A 21,612-nucleotide genomic window follows, 5' to 3' on the forward strand; every position below is an offset into this window, starting at 1 on the left:
TCTATGTAAAGAGGAACTTTGTTAGATCTTGTGTGTTTTTGTGTGCAAGGGGGTTGCCAAATATTCTTGTTCACACATGCACATGTGTACCTGATGAACTTGGAAATGTTGGAATAGAAACATAGGAAGCGGTATTGTCAACAGTGACTTCAGTGGTTTCAGGCAGGAGTTTTTCCTGCCTTGCGTGGAAATGCTGCCAAGGATCGAACCTGGGACCTTCTGCATGAAAAAGCATGTGCTCTACCACTGAGCCACAGCCTCTCTCTCCCCTTTTGTATCTTTTGCTGAGGTGTGGTGCTCACATGGTAGACTATAATCTCACATGCTAGACTAAAACGGGAGAAATCAGATCGCTGGCAAAGATTAGGAGTAAATGGTACAAGTTTTGTATTTTGCCACTCTTCTTCTTCTTCTTCTTCTTATTATTATTATTATTATTATTATTAATAATAATAATATTATTATTAATATTAATATTATTTATTGCATTTATATACCACCCCATAGCTGAAGCTCTCTGGGAGGTTCACATAAGATAAAACGTTTAAAAACAATATACAAAAATGAAAGATCATAAAAATTAAAGACCTTAAGATCATCTACAGGGGCCCTTCTCTGTGAGCCCCTGCCAAAGGAAGTGAGGCAGGTGGCTACTAGGAGGAGGGCTTTCTCCGCTGTGGCACCCCGGCTGTGGAATGAGCTCCCCAGAGAGGTCCGCCTGGCGCCTACACTGTACTCCTTTCGTCACCAGCTGAAGACCTTTTTATTCTCTCAATATTTTAACACTTAATTTTAACTTTAATTTAAATTTCACTGTTTTAACTCTGTATTTTAATCTTATATCAATTTTGCTGCGTGGTTTTATCCTGGTTGTGCTTTTTATACTGTATTTTGTATTTGTGTTTTTAACTTGTTGGTTGTTTTATTATGGTTTTAATTTTTGTGAACCGCCCAGAGAGCTTCGGCTATTGGGTGGTATAAAAATGTAATAAATAAATAAATAAATATCACAAAAACATGCAAAATCCACATACTTTTAAAACCACTATATCAACTTTAGAAATGTTGAGTCAAAACACAGACCCAGCCTCATTACCTATTGCTAAATGCTTGGGAGAAGAGAAAAATCTTGACCTGGGGCCGAAAAGATGATAATGTCGGCACCAGGTGGGCCTCGTCAGGGTGATTGTTCCACAGTTGGGGGGCCACCACAGGGAAGGCCCTCTCTCTTGTTGCCACCCTCCGAGCTTCCCTTGGAGTAGGCCCCCGGAGGAGGACCTTAGATGTTGAACGTAGTGTTTGGGTAGGTTCATGTAGGGAAGGTGTTCCGTCAGGTATTGTGGTCCCAAGCTGGGTCAGGCTTTATAGGTTAAAACCAGCACCTTGAATTGGGCTCGGAAGAGAAGAATGATGGCTTAGCATAGCAACCTCGTAGCATGATAGAGTAAGCGAAGACAGAGGTGGGGAGCAGGGGGGATGCTATGGAAATGGTGAGGCGGGCTTTGAGAGGGCCTACACATTTCTGGATGACTTTTGAATTTCAGTGGCATGGGGCGGGGGTACTGAGGGGCAGAATGAATAGGGTTAGAGCAATATTATGAGAAAGAGGAAGAAATAGAGTGAGAGCAAATACGTTTACCTTGTTTCAGAATAAGGGGAACACAAAGGTCTTTCCTTCCTGGTTGGTTTCAGTTGCTTGGAAACTCCCAGTGGGCACAAGCTGCTTTGGAGCTGATCAGGTTTTGGGTCACACAATGGGGTAATCATCTCAGTCCACACCTCTACATTGTGGTCTTCAGGCCTATTAGAACCTGGCTTATACAGGCTCTTGGTGATAAAGGAGCAGTATAGAACATTTTAAAACAATAAAATCAGTAAATTGTGAATGAATCCCACAGTGAAAATGGTTATTTTTAAGCGCTGCTCTTGAAGATTTAATGAATTTATGACAGTTTTGTATATTATACTCATCATTCTGAAGATATTTGATGACAAGGTAAAATGACTGGTTTCAAATGTAAATATTTTCATTGCAGATAATTGAGGACAATCCTTTAGGATCATTATGTCGGGGTATTTTGGACCTCAATATGTATAATGTTGGTATGTAGCCCTCTGCTTTCCTGTGTCTTTTTACCCTTAATTTTTTTAAAAAAAGTTGTGTCCAATGTACTCTTGAGCGGACCCTTTGGAAAGGCAGGATATAAATGTAACAAACAAGCAAACATGGACATGAATGGGATTTCAGTTAGCACTCTTCAAATACTTAAAAGGTTGTCACACAGAGGAGGGCCAGGATCTCTTCTCGATCCTCCCAGAGTGCAGGACACGGAATAACGGGCTCAAGTTAAAGGAAGCCAGATTCCGGGTGGACATCAGGAAAAACTTCCTAACTGTTAGAGCAGTGCGACGGTGGAATCAGCTACCTAGGGAGGTTGTGGGCTCTCCCACACTAGAGGCCTTCAAGAGGCAGCTGGACAACCATCTGTCAGGGATGCTTTAGGGTGGATTCCTGCATTGAGCAGGGGGTTGGACTCGATGGCCTTGTAGGCCCCTTCCAACTCTGCTATTCTATGATTCTAGACTAACATTGGATACAACCCTTTGTGTTATAGCAGCTTTCCTCAACCTGTGGCGCTCCAGATGTGTTGGACTGCATCTCCCAGAATGCCCCAGCCAGCAGAGCTGGCTGGGGCATTCTGGGAGTTCTAGTCCAACACATCTGGAGCGCCACAGGTTGAGGAAGGCTGTGTTATAGAATCTCATAAGGACATTTAATTGTGTAATAAAAACTCATAATGATGCTTTCTTAGCTTCAGGGTATTTCTGCGTTATCCATCAAAATCTGCCCCAGTTGTATTCTAGTCTTTAAATACTAAGTCCTCTTTCAAGGGCAGTAGTATGATTTTCTGTTCAACTATAGCTGTTGGAGGAGAGAAGCTTGCTTGGTGGTGTGAGGGAGCAGCTGGAGTCCTGTAAGACACTGACCCCCCCCCCTTTTAAAATGGACAATTAATGCATGCTTACAAAAGGGGAGTGGGAAGGAAGCAACCTCAGTTTTGACGGAACAAAATTATACTCCAAAGGTTCATAAAAAGGTCAAGCATTTATGTGACAGAAGTGAAACTGGTGTTGTTGCTTTTTTTCCACTTAAAGGGGGGCAGGATGAACACTCTTGCACTGGTTGTGCATTGAAGAAGCACTCGGTCGCCCAAGAATCAAAACTGGAAAAAGTTAACAAAAATAACCTGTGTCTGTGAGATTGTATCATGGGCCATTTATCCAGCTGCAAAAACAAAACGAAAAAGCTGCGATGAGCTAGTTGTGATGCGCCTGCCAACGCTTTTTGCATAGCAGTGACAATAGCAATAGGAAGTCAGACCATTGGCCCATCTATCTCAGTGTTCGCTGATTGGCTGCAGCTCTCCAGTATTTCAGACAGGAGCTTTTCCCAGCGCTATCTGGAGATGCCAGCAATTGAACCTGGGCTCTTTTGCATGCAAAGAATGTACTCTACCACTGAGCTAATAGATGAGCAATCAGTAGGGAAACATTTGAACCCTGGAAAACAAACAAGAAACAATGTGTATTTTATTGTGCAGAATGGCTCTCAGGCTGGGAATTTTCTTGCATAAACTTTGGTTAAGCATGCGTGGTAAGATGGCGAGATGATCTTACAGTGTGCAGATTTGATCGTGCTTTACTCTTCCTGATTCTCAACAGCAAAAATGCCACAGGGAAAACATGGAAAGGATTTTGTCTTCATCCTGGAGCCGAAGAATAGCAGCGATCCTCCTGTTGAGTTTGCAACTGAGAAAGTGGAAGAGCTGTTCGAGTGGTATCAAAGCGTCAGGGAAATCACATGGAGAACTACCGAAAAGGTAAAAGTGATGCTACTGCTGAAGCTCTAAGTCGTTTTTATTTGAGGGCCCACTATCTTACCCTCTTGGAAGCGAAGATACAAAGGTTCTTTAATACCGTGTAAACAGCCAGGAGGCTTTTAGAGAGCCCTCGCCTGTCTTATGGGGGCTGTCTTCATGGCGCCGGATTGGTGCCGCCTCCCTCCTCAATCCCGGGGCAGCGCAGCTAATCCTGACACTGAAGAGGGACTGCAGGGTTCCTGGGGGACCATCCAGGTTCCACAGCTGCCCCCACCCTCTTCCTGGTGGACGGTGGCCAATCGCCTTCCACCAGGCTCCGCCCCCCGGTTGACCCCGGAGCAACGTTACATGGCGGAACTGCCAGGTTGAGGTTGCTCTCTTTGAAGAAGTTGTGTAAATCCCCAACTTCTTCAAAGCGCACCATCGCGAGGAAGCCCCGCGGTGGCTGCAGTCTTGTGCCTGCGTCGTCTAACCAGTGGAGCGCTGATCCACAGCCACCGTGGGGCTGGGGCTGCAAACTCCCTGCGCTTTTGCTGCAAGAACTAACTGACAATATCAAGCAAGTGCTAGCTTCCAATTTCCTCACCCCCTTCCAAAACTAGATTTTGTCCGCAAATGTCACTTTTGTCACAAAATCAAAGCATGACATTTTGGATGATAAAAGTTCAATTTTGTCATCTGAAATCTAAATAGCACCATAATACTATGTGTGTTCTATTAAAATTGAGGGCATTTTCTTGCTTTAAACTGGAGTTCAGTATGTTTCACTTTGGGGAGAATAACAATTCTTGTTCAATCTTAGTTAGGCATGTGGAGAATGTAGGGACATCTCTAAAATTACGGAATAATGGTTAATTATACAATTTTCTATTCCTTTGATGTTTGTTGGATGGTATTGGTGCAGATGTATATCCTGTAATGGGCTTTTGTTTTGATTAAATCTTCAAACAGGCAAATAACAAGATAATCTGGGAAAAGAAGCAGTTAATTGCCATGGAATTATCTGATCTAGTAATCTACTGCATACCTACCAGCAAAACCAAGGAGAATCTAGGTAATCTGCTTTTAATTATGAATTTGAACCCCTTATCTGCTGATTGCAAAACACGATCAAATATTTGCTAATTGCAGATTTCAGGAAGGAAAGTTTTATTCTTTTTTAAGTATGCAAACTACTTCTATGGTATGATGATGATTTATCTGCGTTCTTACATTCTCTGTGATGAAAGCATGGTTGACTTTGACGTCAGATAGGGCCTTCTTAGTGGCTGCACCCAAGAAGGTACCTTGCCTATCAAGTCGCACCAGCAACCTGGCTGGAGCAGATCAGAACTGAATGAGACTTGAGGAATGCGAACCTATTGTTGAGCCTGTTGCTTACTGGAATCGAGGGGAGTTGGCAGGTGTCAACACCCCCTCCTGAGACCACCACCTGTTTGAGAATGTCATGGGGTTGGAAGAACTGCAGCATCCTGACTGGTCTCATCTCTCTGCTCCAGATCTGTGAGGATTATACCCAAGAACCAGAGGTAGTGGCTTATCTGGACAGAGGCCCAGAGCTGGACCCACAGTGCCCATTTGGTAGCATGTCAAATATCTCTGAGCCATACTTATGTGGAGGAAGTATGCTAGGAATTAGGGCCCTAATGACAAGACAGGAAAGGGTGAGAGAGCATCACTTTAAAAGCTGCTCAGTTGGAGCCTGACTATTGCTAAACAATATCTCTCTTACTGTGCTCCAGTTGATCAGTTCCCCTGCTAACCAGAGCGTTCTTATCCTTGACCCACATGGTAGGGCTGGTTGGTGAGAGGGGTACAATCTAGCCCGATGGAGTAAAGGTTTCAGGTGGATTCCTGCATTGAGCAGGGGGTTGGACTCCATGGCCTTATAGGCCCCTTCCAGCTCTACTATTCTATGGTTCTGTGGTTCTGTTTTCTTGTTCTGGTAGGCTTTTGTCCTGCCAGGCAGACAGTATTTTTATCTGAGGTCTGTTTTTAATCTGTTGTGCCTGAAATCCTTACATCCTAGAATATGGTGCATATCTATGCCACCAAAAGGGTGGGGAAATGTATTGACGTAATTGGGGTAGTAGCATCCATTTTATTACCATTTTGTATTTGACTCGTGACTTTGACATTGCAAGTCAGTACATGGTCTCTTCAGGTCGGTCTTACATAAGGTTTCTGGGGAAATCTTTCTAATTAGTTGCTTGAGATAGGTAATAAATCCTGTGAGAAATGGGTTATCGAACATCAAACCATGGCTAAAGCACCCTTCTAATGGTTTGCCCTTTTAAAGGATGCTCTGTTTACCCACATGGCTTTATTGCACATGTGGCCATGCTGGCCAGGGCGCCTACATGTCACCGTGGCAGAGGCAGCAGGGAGTTGTGACCTGTCTGGAAAGTTGCAGGAGGGCCTTGGGCTTGGTGAGAAAACAAAGTCAAAGTTCTTCATCCGACTTTGTCTGGATCCATCCCTTTAAAATATTCCAATTGACCCCTGCCTGCTTTGCCCACACTTTGCTGCTGCCTTTTTTCTGGCTTGCTAGAAGGGAGGGGAAAACACACAAGGTACCAAGAGTTGAACATGGATGAAGTGTGTCCTAGAATGGCACTATTGCATTCTTTGGACTTGGCCTATGGCAATGTTGCCCAAAGGACTGGCCACCACAGCTTTAGTGCTTGGAGAAGCATTCTTAACCATGAAATGATTTCAACTTTGCAATCAACTGCACAAGGCTTCAGTGGAAACATGTCTTAACCAGCAGCTCCTTCTCACCTCTCCCTTTTGTAGAAAATCCTGATTTCAAAGAAATCCGTTCTTTTGTGGAGACCAAGGCAGAAAGCATAGTCAAGCAGAAGGCTGTGGACCTGCTAAAATACAATCAGAAGGGACTGACGCGGATATATCCGAAAGGGCAGAGAGTGGACTCCTCAAATTATGATCCTTTCCGCTTCTGGTTTTGTGGCTCGCAGATGGTGGCTCTTAATTACCAGACGCCAGGTAAAAAAATCTTTATGGGAGTGCTTGGCCATTTCCCACCCACCCCCTCCCGCTTTTAAAAAGTAAGCACCCATTTCCTTCCATGATATCCTCCTTAATTGGGGGTGGGGGGGGGGAGAGACTGAGGCTTTCATATCATGTGGGAAAAATCACTTGCACCTCCCTTACGATTTTTATGCCACATTTAAATATTATTAATATTGGAAGACAAAGTATACATATATTTTCCATAAGCTAATTTGAATCATAAATCAATTTAAGCTTTATATGTGAACACTGAAAAAAAGGTTCTGAGACCAAAATCTGTTTTTCAGATTTTTTTTTTTTTTGGTATGATATGATTGCGGTATAAAAATGTAATTAATAAATAAATAAATAAATAAATAAATAAAATAAAATAAAATAAAATAAAATAATGAATTTTTGACCCTCTACATGTCCTCTTCGCTTCTTCCTCCTCCCAGTGTTGCTCTATTCTGCTTTAACCTCTCTTGGCCCATGCTACCTGCACCCTCACAAAAACAAAATAATACACAAAAATGAAACTCCCACAACTGATAGGTTGGGGGCAGGGTTTGGGAAGACTAAAGCAGTTTGTTTTCTGTTTTGTCTGTATTTGGTAGTTAAAGTGTAAATATTCATAGTCGAGAAATAATCAAATGGGCTCATTTACCCCCCAAAATGGATGAAGTAGCAAGGGATGATTGTGAGTTTCTTTCTGAGTTCCCAGAGAGCTGCTACAAAGATTGAACTGTTTGTACCTGGGTAAATGTTATCTCGCCTGGTATAAGGCAGAATCCTATTTTCACAGCACCTTTGATCCTGTGAAAGCTGAGGCTGAGAGATGAGGTCCTGCTTAACGCTGTCCTATTCTCATATGAGCACAGGTCTGGCTCCATCTAAAAAGGCATTGCTGGGGGTTGGGGTGGGGTGGCAGTAGTAACAGCACGTTTGCATTTAAACTAAATTCAGTTTAATCAAATCCAACCCAAATGTTAAAAAGGCGGAGGAAAACGTGCAAAATGTAAACAAAGGAACAAAGAGATGCATGGCTTGGCTGCAACAATAAAGCAACAATAATGTGAATAATACTCTATTTAGTTGTAAATTAACATGGTTTAGTGGTCAGATTTGCACCATGCTTTAGAAAATATACGAACAGTACTTTTGTATAATGAAAGGACACTGTACAAGTGCCTGAGTTATATATAAGTCAAATGCAAAAATTGCAAGAAAAAGCAGTTAGTTATCAAGAAAACATCAAATCCGTAGTTTGTTGCAATGCATCTGTATTAAAGATGTTTTTGCAGAGATTTAGTGTTGGCTGATGTGAAGCCAGCCACTACTTTGGTGTTTTCCAGTAGCTAATAGGTTTTGTGTCATCATTTTTTATTTACAGTCAACAGACCAATATAAAACAAGAAGATAAGCAGTTATATACAGCAGTGCAAAGTGGGGATAAGGAAGTAAGGGGGAGTAATACAAAACCATTAAAGATACTAGATTGCTATTCTATGGTTTTGGAGAAGGGAACAGGATCGGGTTATTAGGGCCTTGCATGATGTTAAAGGAAGGGATGTATAGATGATGAAATTGCTAATCTGTGGATTAAAACACAATCAGGCATCCATAAGAGATCTGGTGTGGATGGCCAAATTCAGGAATTTGGCCACCTTCTTGTTGGTAGATTTGCTGGAGCCCTGGAGTAGACTAATCAGAAGTGACTTAGGGGAGCGTCCCGGGAAACGTGGCGTGATAGGACATGTTAGGTCTTTCCTTGCCTGTTGGTAAAAATCGCAATGGAAGAGAACATGTAGAATGGACTCCACCTCGATGTTGTTACAAGGGCAGCATCTATTTTTGGATGGAATTTTCTTATATCTGCCCTAATCGGTTTTGTGTAAATCCAACAATCACATCACCAGTAACTGGGGTGGGTGAAGAAACTTATGACAAGCTTTCTCTGAAACTAACACTTCGTCATGTAGCAGGAAATGCATTTTGCAATTCTATTCCCATGAAAACCAAAGGGAGTTTCATAACATATATTTCCGTGTCACCCATCAATAAGAACTGATAGCCGGCATTGTTGAGGGAGAGCTCCCAACACATCCCTCCTTTCTTCACCCCTTCCTCAGTTGTTTGGGACTTTTCCCCCCTGTGGAACAATCACAGGTGACTGCAGTATATGTCTCAATATGTCAATCAAATGGATTAGGCTGATCACCTGGGTCGTTCCTGGCTGGTCGGCTTCCATCAAGAAAGATGGTACCGGTCTTTCGGTACCATCTTATTTGAAGATGGTTCAAATAATTCATGCAGTTCAACCTCGCCACATACTTGCTTTATTCACAAGTTTGGGAGAAGCGGGATGCTGCTTGCCTTTATTATTTGTTAATAATAAAGATTTATCTGATTGATTCCCCACCCTGCCCACGTCCTTTCAGACTTGTTAAAACAGGCAATCTGGCTAACCGGGCTTTTCTAAATTCTCTCACCAGATAAATACATGCAAATGAACCATGCCTTGTTTTCGCTCAACGGACGGACTGGTTATGTACTACAGCCAGAAAGCATGAGGAATGAGGCATATGATCCAGTGCCAAATGAATCCAAGAAGAAACTACAGATGATCTTGACAGTGAGGGTAAAAAAACAACAACTTTTAATTAACTAATTACTTTATAGAAGAGGAACACATCTGTCACTAGAGGCTGCCTTGTTCTCCTTAATACTGGCTTGCGGAGAGGAGGTTTTCCATAGACTGACATAAGGGCTGCATTCGGACAACACAGTAGTCAGTGGTGGGTTGAGAGTTAAGTCCACGGTTGATTATTGATGGGGGGGACTCCCCACACGACATGATTATAGTCAACTGTGGTGTGGATTAAGGCCAGTGTTGAGTTGACTGTTAGTCAATGGTGTGTTTGATTGATACATCCCCCCTCAGAACTCACGCTGGTATCCCATCAGCCATTGCGAGTTCTGCTGACTGGACTAGAGCGGCAGCTGTCACTTTGGTCACTCTTGCCAGGGGACTCTGTAGTTGCTGAAAGTAAGCGTGTATGACGAAATAGTCAATAGTGCCTGACACAACACAATAACCAACGGTTGTTCAAATAATTCAACTGCGCAACGTTGGTTATTTGAGTTGGTTATTTCAGTGGAATAACCAAGTATGGTGTGAAAATGTTCCGACAGATGACACAATAACCAACCATTGACTGTTTAATGCACCTTTGACTATTTAACCCACCGTTGGTTATTGTGTTGTCCAAACCCACTCAAGGTCTTTGTGTATTAGCTGCCAACACCTTATTTAGCAAATGCTGTTTGGTGGCTTGCTTATGCATTCTCTGCGTTTGGCCCCCTGAAAACTGCAACAGTCCAGTGCTTGTGTGTGTGTGTGTGTGTGAGAGAGAGAGAGAGAGAGAGAGAATATGTATGTATATGGCAGGTGGGGGCAATACAAGTCCTGGAGAGGTTGGAGTCAGAATATCTTTGAGCTTTTCCTAGATTTCCTGAGGGTTTATTTCCCCCCCCCCCCCATCTTGTTCCTCACTGGCAATGTTGCAATAGGAATGCAGATACATGTTAAGGTGTTGGAACACTGATTCATAGTCAAAGCATTAATTCCCATCGTCTGTTTGAATGCAAGCCAAAAAATAAATTTAAAAAATCTGGTGGCTCTTAACTGCCCACCCTAGATAACTTTCTATCTGGATATGAAATAGTTCTCACAAATTTGCTAAAACAGAGTTTAATTATGTGGCATCTTAAAAGCACCTTAGAAGCCTAGAAGTACTATATAAGCATCTTAGAAGAAAAAACAAGTTAAATTAAGCCTATTGCTTTCTTTGGAATAAAATATGGGATCTTCTAATTGTCCAGACCCATTAAGTCCTAACATACTAGATTTTGGGGTGGCATAGTCTTAATGGTATATTTTGTCTTCAGCAAATTTCATTACTTTGATCAAGATGCAGCCAGCGTTGAGCACTTACCAGTCCCCTTGGTTTCAATGGGAGTGCTTGAATATCTGCTATTAAAACCAGTTTGTGCCCTATGTGTTTGGGGGTGGGAAGTAATTGTAATTACTTCCCACCCCCAATTACAACAGCTTATTGTAATTCAGCTGTTTGGATAATAGTTTCTTGAATTTCTATAAATGTATCAGTAACTCTTTTAAGTAACTCAAAATAATGACATGAAATACTTGACTGAAACAGGTCATTGGTGCTCGCCATCTTCCCAAGCCTGGCAGGAGTATTGCCTGCCCATTTGTAGAGGTGGAAATTTGTGGGGCTGAATATGACAACAATAAATTCAAGACAACTGTTGTGAGTAAGTACTACTCAGCCCTTTGTGGAAAGATGAGTTTTGTGTTAATATAAAAGAGAGCTAGCTTGGTGTAGTGATTTAGAGTGTTAGATCAGGGAAACTTAGGTTCAGATCTTTGTTCATGTACAGAGCCTACTATCTCTCTCACACAAATCTTTTTCACAAAGTAGTTGTTAAGATGCAATGGGATACATATTGCCCTGAAAAAGGATGGGATTAAAATCTAAAAAATAAATACATTAAGATTAGCACAGCAATTTGATTAAACTTTACGGATCACAACTGAAGGAAAGAAGAACTTGGAATGTCTATAGTAGTATTTCAGCATTTTCTTGAAAATGAAGACCATGATCCATCCATAGTTAAGCATTTCAGTTGGAGAGAATTGTCAATGCACTTAACACTGCTTTGAAGTTGATGGGGGTTTGCCTAGATTGCACCCCAATTACATTTGGACTCTTGTGGTGAAATCCAATGTACATGCCACTGACGTTAATGGGGGTTACTCCTAAGCAAGTGTGCATAAAGTTGCAGCCTTCATGAGATTGCTCATTAAGGCAGAGAAACATGTGGACACTACATTGTTCTACAGCAAGATTGCAGAGTAGCAATGTGCTTTTGGAACTGAGCCTGTTGTTGTGTCTGTTGGTTTTTTAATATGTGAGATGGAGATCAAACACATAGCATTACTCCAACCATGAGTCTACAAATTGATTGGTAATGTATATATGCATTATACATTTTATCTTATACTCAAATCTGGGGAATTCGTATATGTACATGTAAAATGGAAATTCATTTCTCTGAGCTAAGTATTTCAGTGAAGCAGTAGAGTTTTACTTCCTAGATGTTCCCCAGAATTTTTATTTCCAAAGTGGTTCAAAAACTAGGGAGGAAAACACCTGTAAAACAATACAACCTTCCAGCCTCTGTCGTCACTGTTTCTCTCCCCACCCCCTTAGCTCACTTTTGACCTCCACTGCAGCCATTATATGAGTAGCCATACCCATCATGGGAGCCATTTTGTGGTGGTGCCCGCAACAGTTTCTCAAATTCCCCAAATGTGCCCACTGATCCAAAAAGGCTGTGGACCCCTTTGCTATAGGATTGATTTCATCCACTTTTCATCCACTTTTATTCCACTCTTCAACCAGATGTGTTTCCGTAGATGGTCACAGCTCAAATGATTGAAAACAACAATACACTAAAGGGCCTTTTCAGTGGTAGCACCCCATCTCAAGTCAACCCCTGACACACCTTTGATAGCAGTGAGCCTGTAGATGGGCTCTGAGAAAGAGCTCAACATCTGGGTAGGCCCGTGCAGAAGGAATAGGTCACATCTGCCCATCTTGTGACCCGCCAAGCTTGAACACAGTCCCCTCCCCTGTGTAGCTCAGTTTTGGATTATTTCTGTGGCTCTGAGACTGCAAAAACAAAGGGGCTGCCTTGATCTCAAGCTTTGGTTTCATACTAATGTGTAAATTTATATTATAAAATGTTTTATTTCATTACAGATGACAATGGCCTTAACCCAGTTTGGTCATCCCAGGAGCAAGTGAAGTTTGAAATTTATGACCCAAATCTAGCGTTTCTGCGCTTCGTTGTCTATGAGGAGGACATGTTCAGTGATCCTAATTTCTTAGCCCATGCCACTTTTCCTATCAAAGGAATCAAATCAGGTAAATATCAAGTATAAAGTGACAGACTGAGCAAAAAATGTGATAATGTGGACATTACTTTGGCTTTCAGGTCCCAGGTGACATGTTTGTCTCGGGACGCTACTGTACACCAATACTGTACACCAAAAGGGGAATTGAGAAATGACTACAGAACTAAGTTGCATGATCTTTGAGCATATTTTTTTTTAAAAAGTGCAATATATACAAACATTTTCTCAGATCTTTTATGAGTAAGCCCTTGCTTAAGTGATTCCTTGCATAACCTCACTGATCAATCAAGCACACCCTTGCTTCTTCTTGCTTGCAAGCTCCTGTTTCAACCTTCTCAAGACTTTTCCTGCCGTGCCAATTCCTCAGGGTTTTATCATCCATGTACCATCGCCTCGTAAATTTCCCAAGGTACAGCTTTTGTCTTCCTAGGCTCTATCAAACACTTTGCTTATTCCAAAACTTATGACATTCTGCAGCTCTGGATATGTATTGTCTTAAAAAAAAATCTGTCAATTTCAACAGTGTTCTCGGAGAGGCTTTTTTAGCTCTCTAAAGCAATGTATTTTTTAGGACATAGTGAATCAGCAATAAAGCAATGGTCATGGAAATTCTATTATACTGCCAGTTTTCATAGCAGGGATGAGCTATATAGTATTGCAATAGAATTAGTATTATTGATTACATTTCTATACCACCCCATAGCCGAAGCTCTCTGGGCAGTTTACAAAAGATTAAGAACGATATACAAAATTTAAAAACATACGACAGTATACACAAAAACAACATACATCCAAAAACAACTTTGAGGTGTCAGCCAAACCTAAAAACAGATATGGGATCAATTAAAACTTATCACATTCTGCTAAATGCCTGGGGAAAAAGAAAAGTCTTGCCCTGTCACTGAAAAAATAGCAATGTTGGCACCAGGCGGGCCTCGTCAGGGAGATCACTCCGTAATTGAGGGGCCACCACTGAAAAGGCCTTTCCCTTGTTGCTGTTTTCCAAGCCTCCCTCAGAGTAGGGACCTGGAGGAGGACCTTAGATGTTGAGCATAGTGTGCGGGTAGGTTCGTCTCGGGAAAGGCGTTCCGTCAAGTATTGTGGTCCTGAGCTGTGTAAGGCTTTATAGGTTAGAACCAGCACCTTGCATTGGGCTCGGAAACATACAGGCAGCCAGTGCAAGTGGACCATTAGGCTGCTCCCTATGACTTCAGTAAAAAACCAAGACTGTGATGCAGTTAATCCTGTCACAGTGTCCACCACGCTCTGAATCTGGAATGAGTCCTGAAGTATCCCCCTGCTAAAAGATTGTTGGGCTCGCTTACATTCTACTTTTGCTTTTCGAAGTGTTGCAGAAATGCATATCCCTTGTGGCAGCTTTTGATTTTTTTCAGCTCTGGTTCATGTGACTGTCTTGCGATTCTCCATGGTGCCCTGTCTTTCCTGCTCTGCCTGCTGCTTCCTAGTAAATCTCCAAACTCTGTTCTACTTTCAAGAATAGAACAGGTGAGCTACAGGCTGTTCCATCGTGTCTGTGAATCTGCGACAGCCTTGAAGTTATAATTAACCTTGCTAATCCTGTCCCTTTAGGCTTTCGGTCAGTCCCTCTCAAAAATGGATATAGCGAGGATATAGAGCTGGCTTCCCTCTTGGTTTATTGCGAGATGCAGCAAATCCTGGTAAGTGCAGCAGTTGTGACCTTTAATACTGCCTTCCACCGGGTGGCAGAAATGGAGAGCATTTTGGCAATTCAGGGAGAGATAAATGCGATTCTTACTCCTGGCGGTGCTCTTCTGTGCAGCTTGTAGCCGAAGTCCTACCCCCCCCCCCAACAAGGTCAATGCTATGTGAAGATGGAATGTCTATTTTTTTACTTATGAATTATATGTATATTCCGCGTTTCCCCCAAGGAGCCATACATGATCCTCCTCCCCTCCATTCCTATGGGACTTGTGGGAGGAAATTGGCTGCTTTCAGTGAAAGCAGAGCCAACCTTGGGTGAGGGGGCAGAATCAGGGCAGGGAAAACACCACATCACCATTTTGGGCTAGTCGTTTTCACCAGGGAAGTTTCGGCTCAGCCATATGGAGAACTGAGTTTGACTGGATGCCATTTAGGATAGCTTAGTTTCTTCCCTGAAGAATTTGTGATGTGGACCATTGTGTATGGTTAGATTTTGTATCCCACTAGCCTCTCAAAAACTTTGAGCTGGATTAGGCTGAGAGAGTGGGGGGGTTCTTGGAGCCTAGCCTTTCCCAAACAGATACCCACCAGCCATGCAGGATGGAGTGATAGGAGTTGCAGTCCAACACATTGGCGTGCACCATGTTGCTGTAGCTGATTCTGCACTGTAATCCATCCAAAAAGCCGTTCCTGAGGGTTGGAGGGTCTTTGAATCAGATGTTTAAGCAGCGCGTTGCTCATGGGAAGAGAGCTGGTAAACTCTGCACTCTCTTTGTCTAAACAAAATTGTCTTCCACTCGCACCTATTTGCAGAGATGGGGAACGTGCAGCCCTCCAGATGTTGTTGGGAGTGGAATTCCCATGACCCTTCATGATTGGCAATGCTAGTTAGGGCTGATGGGAGTTATAGGGTGGTGGGCCACACCTTCGTCACCCCTGCCTATTTAAACCCCAACCCATTATGATTGTCATTTTAACATTCACTGTGAGCTGTCCATATTGCTTACCATCCCCTAAATGTTTCCCCTTTCATTCTGCATGCAGGTGTGTTTCCTGATGTAGCTGCAATCACACTGTTTATTTCAGTGGGAGAGATTTGAGCATGTACTTATTATCAACTTAATTCTTCTATTGAAATCCGCAGGATTATGAACTAAGTTTATGAAAAGAGCTTGATTATCGTTGTTCTAATTGTATCTAATGTCCTTTTCTTTCTTTTTCTGTGTAGGAAAGTGAAGAAGATCTCTATTCATCCTTTCGGCAGCTACGGCAGCGCCAAGCAGAACTGAACAATCAGTTATACGACACCCGGAGGAACTTAAGGAGTCCTAACCGAGACGCTTTATTGCAAGAGTTCAATGTGAATGAGGGTCAGCTGCAAGTGTATCAAGAGACATGCAACAGGAGGTACGTCGATAGGGACACCTTCTCTAGGAAACCCCCAAAGAACCTGAATAATAAATTAAAGAAGTAATTGGTATATAATTGAACCCCAATCATTATCTTTGTCTCAACTTGATTTTGTAGGAACTGTTTTATTAACTGAGCTGAGACATTCCAGGCTTTTTAAAGTGCTTTATTCAACTAACTCAACAAACATGGATGCTGCCCTTGGAATGTCATTCAGAGTCAAGGGGACTTTAGAAGTGCCATAAAACTAATCAAGTATTTTAAGGCAGCAAACCTATAAGGAGGGCATCTCATGAGCCATAGGATTATTTGGATCTCTCCCCTGCCAATCAGATCTTGCCTCTTAGCCCCCATGGAAATCATAGAGTCAGAATAGCAGAGTTGGAAGGGGCCTCCAAGGCCATCGAGTCCAACCCCCTGCTCAATGCAGGAATCCACCCTAAAGCATCCCTGACAGATGGTTGTCCAGCTGCCTCTTGAAGGCCTCTAGTGTGGGAGAGCCCACAACCTCCCTAGGTAACTGATTCCATTGTCGTACTGCTCTAACAGTCAGGAAGTTTTTCCTGATGTCCAGCCGGAATCTGGCTTCCTTTAACTTGAGCCCATTATTCCGTGTCCTGCACTCTGGGAGGATCGAGAAGAGATCCTGGCCCTCCTCTGTGTGACAACCTTTTAAGTATTTGAAGAGTGCTATCATGTCTCCCCTTAATCTTCTCTTTTCCAGGCTAAACATGCCCAGTTCTTTCAGTCTCTCTTCATAGGGCTTTGTGTCCACATACTTTAGCTCCCCAACACTGGAGCTCCAACATTGTGAGAGGTGAAAAGGGGAATTCTCCATCCAGCATGGGGAAATATTTCTGTCAGCCCTGGAGCTCATGTAAGCCATTTCTAACCCATTGCTTGCAAGAAGATGGAAATAGGTCAACACTCCCAGCTCGATCAGGAATGAAGGGAGCACATCACTTGTCCCTGACTTCCACCTTGCCAGAACGAGCACGGAAGAGCTTAGATTAAGTTAGAGGCGCTGACCTCAGAACACTGCAAATCAGGAGGTAGAATTCCCCAGTTAAAGATATTTGGTAGGATTCAGGCTTAGCTATCCTTAGAGTATACGGATTAAAATCAATGGGACAGGTCCTCCCATTGATTTCAACGAGTCTACTTGGTATGACTAAATCTGGATCTAATCCATAAAGTGTCATATAAATGCAAGTATATATTATGCTTCTTACCTTAATTATGCACAATGAATTTCTTTGATTTCTATGTTTAAGTTTAGTTTTAAGGGAAGAAAATGCTATGTTTGGGCTGCAGGGGCTAACATATGTAGCCACACAGATAAGTTTTCCACCCCTTTGCTCTCTTTCAGACTGAAGGAGAAAAGAGTCAGCAACAGCAAATTCTACTCCTAGAAGAATGCATTTCCTTTGGCGTGTTATTTATAAAACCACCTGGTAAGAGACGTTGCCTTATCTTTGGGAATGCTGTTTAAAGTGGACATTCTACAGAATGCGAAATGTTTAGATTTTTCTAAACAATTTTTTGGGGAGTGGGCGAATGGTAGGGGAAAATGATATGCTATGATGTTCTGTACAAAGCAAACCTACTATGAAGGCTGGAATTATTTGCGTAGTAAACATAAATTGTGTTATCTCTCAATAAGTGACAAGAGTGATGGCATGATGGGTGAGTTCAGATGATCGCAGCGAGGGAAGCAACCATCATAGCTCATCCCCCTGCCCTCGCACCTGCTGTGTGTGCGTGATGGCCATTCACATATTCCCTGCACTGCAGCACGGATTGACTGAACCTGGGGCATGACTCATTAGGGGTTGTACCCAGCCGACAACCTAGGTATGCCTCCCCCACTCTGCTGGGCTTTGATGACATGCCAACCCGTGCTGCAGCGCAGGGAATAATGCAATTCGTGGTCGCTCGCACGGCAAAAGTAAGGTGAGCAGCTATAGTGGTGGTGATGATGATATTAATTTATATCATGCTTTTCCCCCAGTACTGGGACTCAAGGCAGTTTACAAGATTAAAACATGTACAATTAAAACATATAAACATAAATTTACAAAAGCAAAATAGAATTAAACCTGCAGTAAAATTAAAAACCTGTGTAACAAATTAAAAGGGATGGGGGGATCCAGTGCATTAACACAGGTGCAGAGTAGTTCCAAACGCCTGTCGGAACAAACACGTTTTTGCCTGCCTCCGAAAGTGTAGCACAGAGGGAGCCAGTCTAGCTTCTCTGGGAAGGGAGTTCCAGAGCCTTGGAGCAGCCACTGAGAAGGCCCTCTCCCCCGTACCCATCAGGCGTGCCTGGGATGTTGGTGGGGCTGAGAGAAAGGCCTCTCCGGAAGATCTCCGCGCACGGGCAGGCTTGTAAGGGAGAATACGGTCTTTCAGATAACCTGCACCCAATGGTTGCTTCCCTTGCTGTGATTGCCCAAAACCAGTCTATGTTTGTACAGTGGTTGTGCAGGCCTACCCTCCTTTACAAATCATTAATCACTTACAGAACTCCAAATTCATTAATATTTTGTGCCATTTGGTAAGATGACTCATGTGACTGTAGATTCTTGCAGCATATTGGCCACATTCCAATAGTTAAGTGTGCTTAAGCCTTTCCAAATATCTTTGAAACATGTCTTCATCTTTTTTGCTGAGCCTTCTTTTGCTTCTTTCACTAGGTGGAACTGCGCTCCCAAGTTGTCTGGGAGGAGAGGATGTCTTACCACGTGCCTCAACTGTCACTATTTGGATTATATTGTCTTTGAAATCACATCCTAACTTAGTAACATGAGAAGTTAAACCATCAGATATATTATGGACCAAGCAAGGTTATTTCTACACAGTAGCTTGAAGAATGTCAGATTTTGAAGGAAAACAACTTTTCTTGTGTGTTTTAGAAACCTTAGATTGTAAAATCTGTATTTGATTTATGGGTCTGAAATTTTATTTATTTTTAATGTATGTGTACATCAGAAGTCTGTGAGTGAGTGTAAGTATGAAGGCTGACTGGCACTAAATTTACATGGATTTGTACTATTTTGGGACAGATTAAAAAGTGCCTAACAATTACAAACCAATCTACTTTTTCATTTAGGTTTTAATAAGGCTACTTTTTGTATGTTTTAAAGGCCTTTACACAAGAAAAATAGATGCATTGCAAATGTCAAGTTTCTAGTGTTCTACTTTATTTACAGCTACACCAGACCTTTCAATATAGGCTTATGCAAAGATGACTGGAAATGCAAGAATGCTATCATGTCAGTCTCCAATGAACCCCTTCAAGAGGGATTTATCGTAAAATTCCATTTTTAGTCACACTTGTAAGTTCAAAACTGACTCTAGAGCAGAATCCTGCATGGAAATTAGATACGAGGCAAGGATGATGGGTGTTGTAGTCCAAAACATCTGGAGGACAACACAGTGGGGAAGGCTTGTTTAGACCAGTAACAGTCCACAGCAGGGCTATGGCTATCAACAGTCTATGTCGTTATATAGTTGTGAGCAAAAAAAGCATTCTGCTTTTGTTAAAGCTTGCCCCAGTAGCTGGCAAGTCAAGACGCGATGTTCCTTCTAGGAGTGATTCATTCACTTCAGGACATGATACCGATTTAAGTGTATGCAATATTTTATTGGAAAAAAATACAGACCTCCTGTACAGTAAATACAGCGTAATGGGTGTGATAAAAAAATTCCTTAAGGTTCCGGGTTCTAAAAAGGTGTATTTTCTAACAACACGCCTCACTCTGTAACCAGCGTGACCCCCTAAAGTGTGCTGACATGTAAGACCTGCACATTTATACCGCAGTAGACTGCAACTACTTGAAACAGAGCAGAGCTATACAGAAATAACCTTTTGATCTAATTTAAAGAAACCTCTATCGTCTAACTAGAACAGTTGTGCATTTATTATATATATAGTCTGTTCAAGGTAAAAATGGTCTGCAGGCAATAGAGTACAATCATTAGTCTAGGCGGTTCGCTTTCTTACTGCCACTGTTTCTAACAAATAAATAGAAAAATAAATAAGGGAGAAAGGAGGGTCTATTTTAATCAGAGACCCATGAGTCTCTTGTACATCATTGTAATAATCAACATACATAATTCCCATAATTTAAAACTTGTATCTCAAAGTATAAATTCTGACCGAATACTGAAATTGTCATTTTAGAGAGCAGTCTACAAAAAAATGTGTGTTTTAAAAAATGCTGGTTCTGTGTTTTTCTTTTTATTTAGAAAATGCAGAGAATTAGCAGCAGCAGCAGAAACTAGCTGCTCTGTAAAAGCAGTTCCCTAAATCCTAATGCAAAAGTCAAGTTCATACCTTTACTAAAAAATTACATACCTGTACTAAAAAATTCTGCCCTTTTGTGTTCTAAAAAATAAAAAGGTTCAGCATTAAAACCACACACACATTTGCTGGAGTATGAAAGCAGAAGCAGAGCTGCATCATAGCGTCATGATTAGACGTCTCTCTAGCAGAATGGTGTAATGCCATCGCACTTCAAAACAGATATGTATGTTGCAGCTGGAAGAATTCATTGGAACTTGCATTTAAATCTGCAGTGCATTGTGTATACCTGTGGAACAAAAGGAAGATAGATCATGTAGAAGTGGAAGCAGAGAAGGAGAAAAGCCATACTCAAACTGGAATGTCCTTTTATCTCAAAGAGGGGTTAGCGGTGGCAGGCACTTCTCCTATTTGGATCAAGAGTAGATAGTAATGACTTCTCGGCCACCGCCTCTGACAAGTAACACTCGTTCCAAGCCTTCAGTCAGGACCTCAAGAAATTCCATATCTGGAGCATGCAAGTCAAGGATAAGAATTCAAGATATGTAGGAGTGTTTATAGTGTCCTAGATGGAGACTTAGGCCCTTTCTACACCTAAGGATTATCCCAGGAAAATGGAGGGATTATCCCTGCCTGCTCCCGGGATGCCCTGTGTGTCATCTGGATGCTGAGGGATGTTCCCTGGAAAAAAGGCAGGTGTAGGAATGGCCTTACTATAGCAGGCAAACAACATATGAACATAAGAAGAGCCCTGGTGGATCAGACCAAGGGTCCATCTAGTCCAGCACTCTGTTCACACAGTGGTCAACCAGCCATCGGCCAGGGACCAACAAAGCAGGACATGGTGCAACAGCACCCTCCCACCCATTATTATTATTATTATTATTATTTATTTATTTATTTATATAGCACCATCAGCAACTGGTGCACACAGGCTTCTGCCTCAAATACTGGAGACAGCACCCAACCATCAGGGCTAGCCTTCTCCTCCAGGAATTTCTCATACACAGGGCCTGTTCAGACAACACGCTAAGCCACGGTTAGGCCGCTAACCCTTTTGCAGCAAATGGCAAGTGAGCGCATTTAAATGTTTCACCAAGAATGATCACAGGGTAGTGTAAAACCTGATGTCAGAAATCCCTTCCAGTCCTACTTCATCAGAAACTTCGATCCTTTTCTTTATACAATTTTACCACAAGCCCTTAAGATAAGAAGGAAGGAAGGAACCTCTCGTGCAAAGCACTTGAGTCATTACTGACTCCTAGAGGGACGCCTGCTTTCGCTGACGTTTTCTTGGCAGACTTTTGTAGCGGGGT

The 21,612-nt window shown here is 42.3% G+C and overlaps 2 protein-coding genes across 2 annotated transcripts in view; one reads left to right on the forward strand and one right to left on the reverse strand.

The window, feature by feature from the left end:
- Positions 1–19,081, forward strand: part of PLCG2 (phospholipase C gamma 2) — a 73,495-nt gene extending 54,414 nt beyond the window's left edge. Inside the window, exons 23-33 of the mRNA XM_063141227.1 lie at positions 2,037–2,103; positions 3,724–3,881; positions 4,833–4,935; positions 6,678–6,887; positions 9,389–9,534; positions 11,117–11,231; positions 12,743–12,907; positions 14,488–14,576; positions 15,809–15,987; positions 17,360–17,444; positions 18,687–19,081. Coding sequence (XP_062997297.1) covers positions 2,037–2,103; positions 3,724–3,881; positions 4,833–4,935; positions 6,678–6,887; positions 9,389–9,534; positions 11,117–11,231; positions 12,743–12,907; positions 14,488–14,576; positions 15,809–15,987; positions 17,360–17,402 — 1,275 coding nt within the window. The 3' untranslated portion in view covers positions 17,403–17,444; positions 18,687–19,081. The remainder of the gene's footprint in view (positions 1–2,036; positions 2,104–3,723; positions 3,882–4,832; positions 4,936–6,677; positions 6,888–9,388; positions 9,535–11,116; positions 11,232–12,742; positions 12,908–14,487; positions 14,577–15,808; positions 15,988–17,359; positions 17,445–18,686) is intronic.
- Positions 19,082–19,607: 526 nt separating this feature from the next.
- SLC12A4 (solute carrier family 12 member 4) overlaps positions 19,608–21,612 on the reverse strand; it is a 94,955-nt gene continuing 92,950 nt past the window's right edge. Inside the window, exon 24 of the mRNA XM_063141425.1 lies at positions 19,608–20,804. Within this exon, the coding sequence (XP_062997495.1) occupies positions 20,713–20,804 (92 nt within the window). The 3' untranslated portion in view covers positions 19,608–20,712. The remainder of the gene's footprint in view (positions 20,805–21,612) is intronic.

This window comes from Elgaria multicarinata, chromosome 14 (genome assembly GCF_023053635.1).
Source record: "Elgaria multicarinata webbii isolate HBS135686 ecotype San Diego chromosome 14, rElgMul1.1.pri, whole genome shotgun sequence".
Classification (NCBI taxonomy): domain Eukaryota; kingdom Metazoa; phylum Chordata; class Lepidosauria; order Squamata; family Anguidae; genus Elgaria; species Elgaria multicarinata.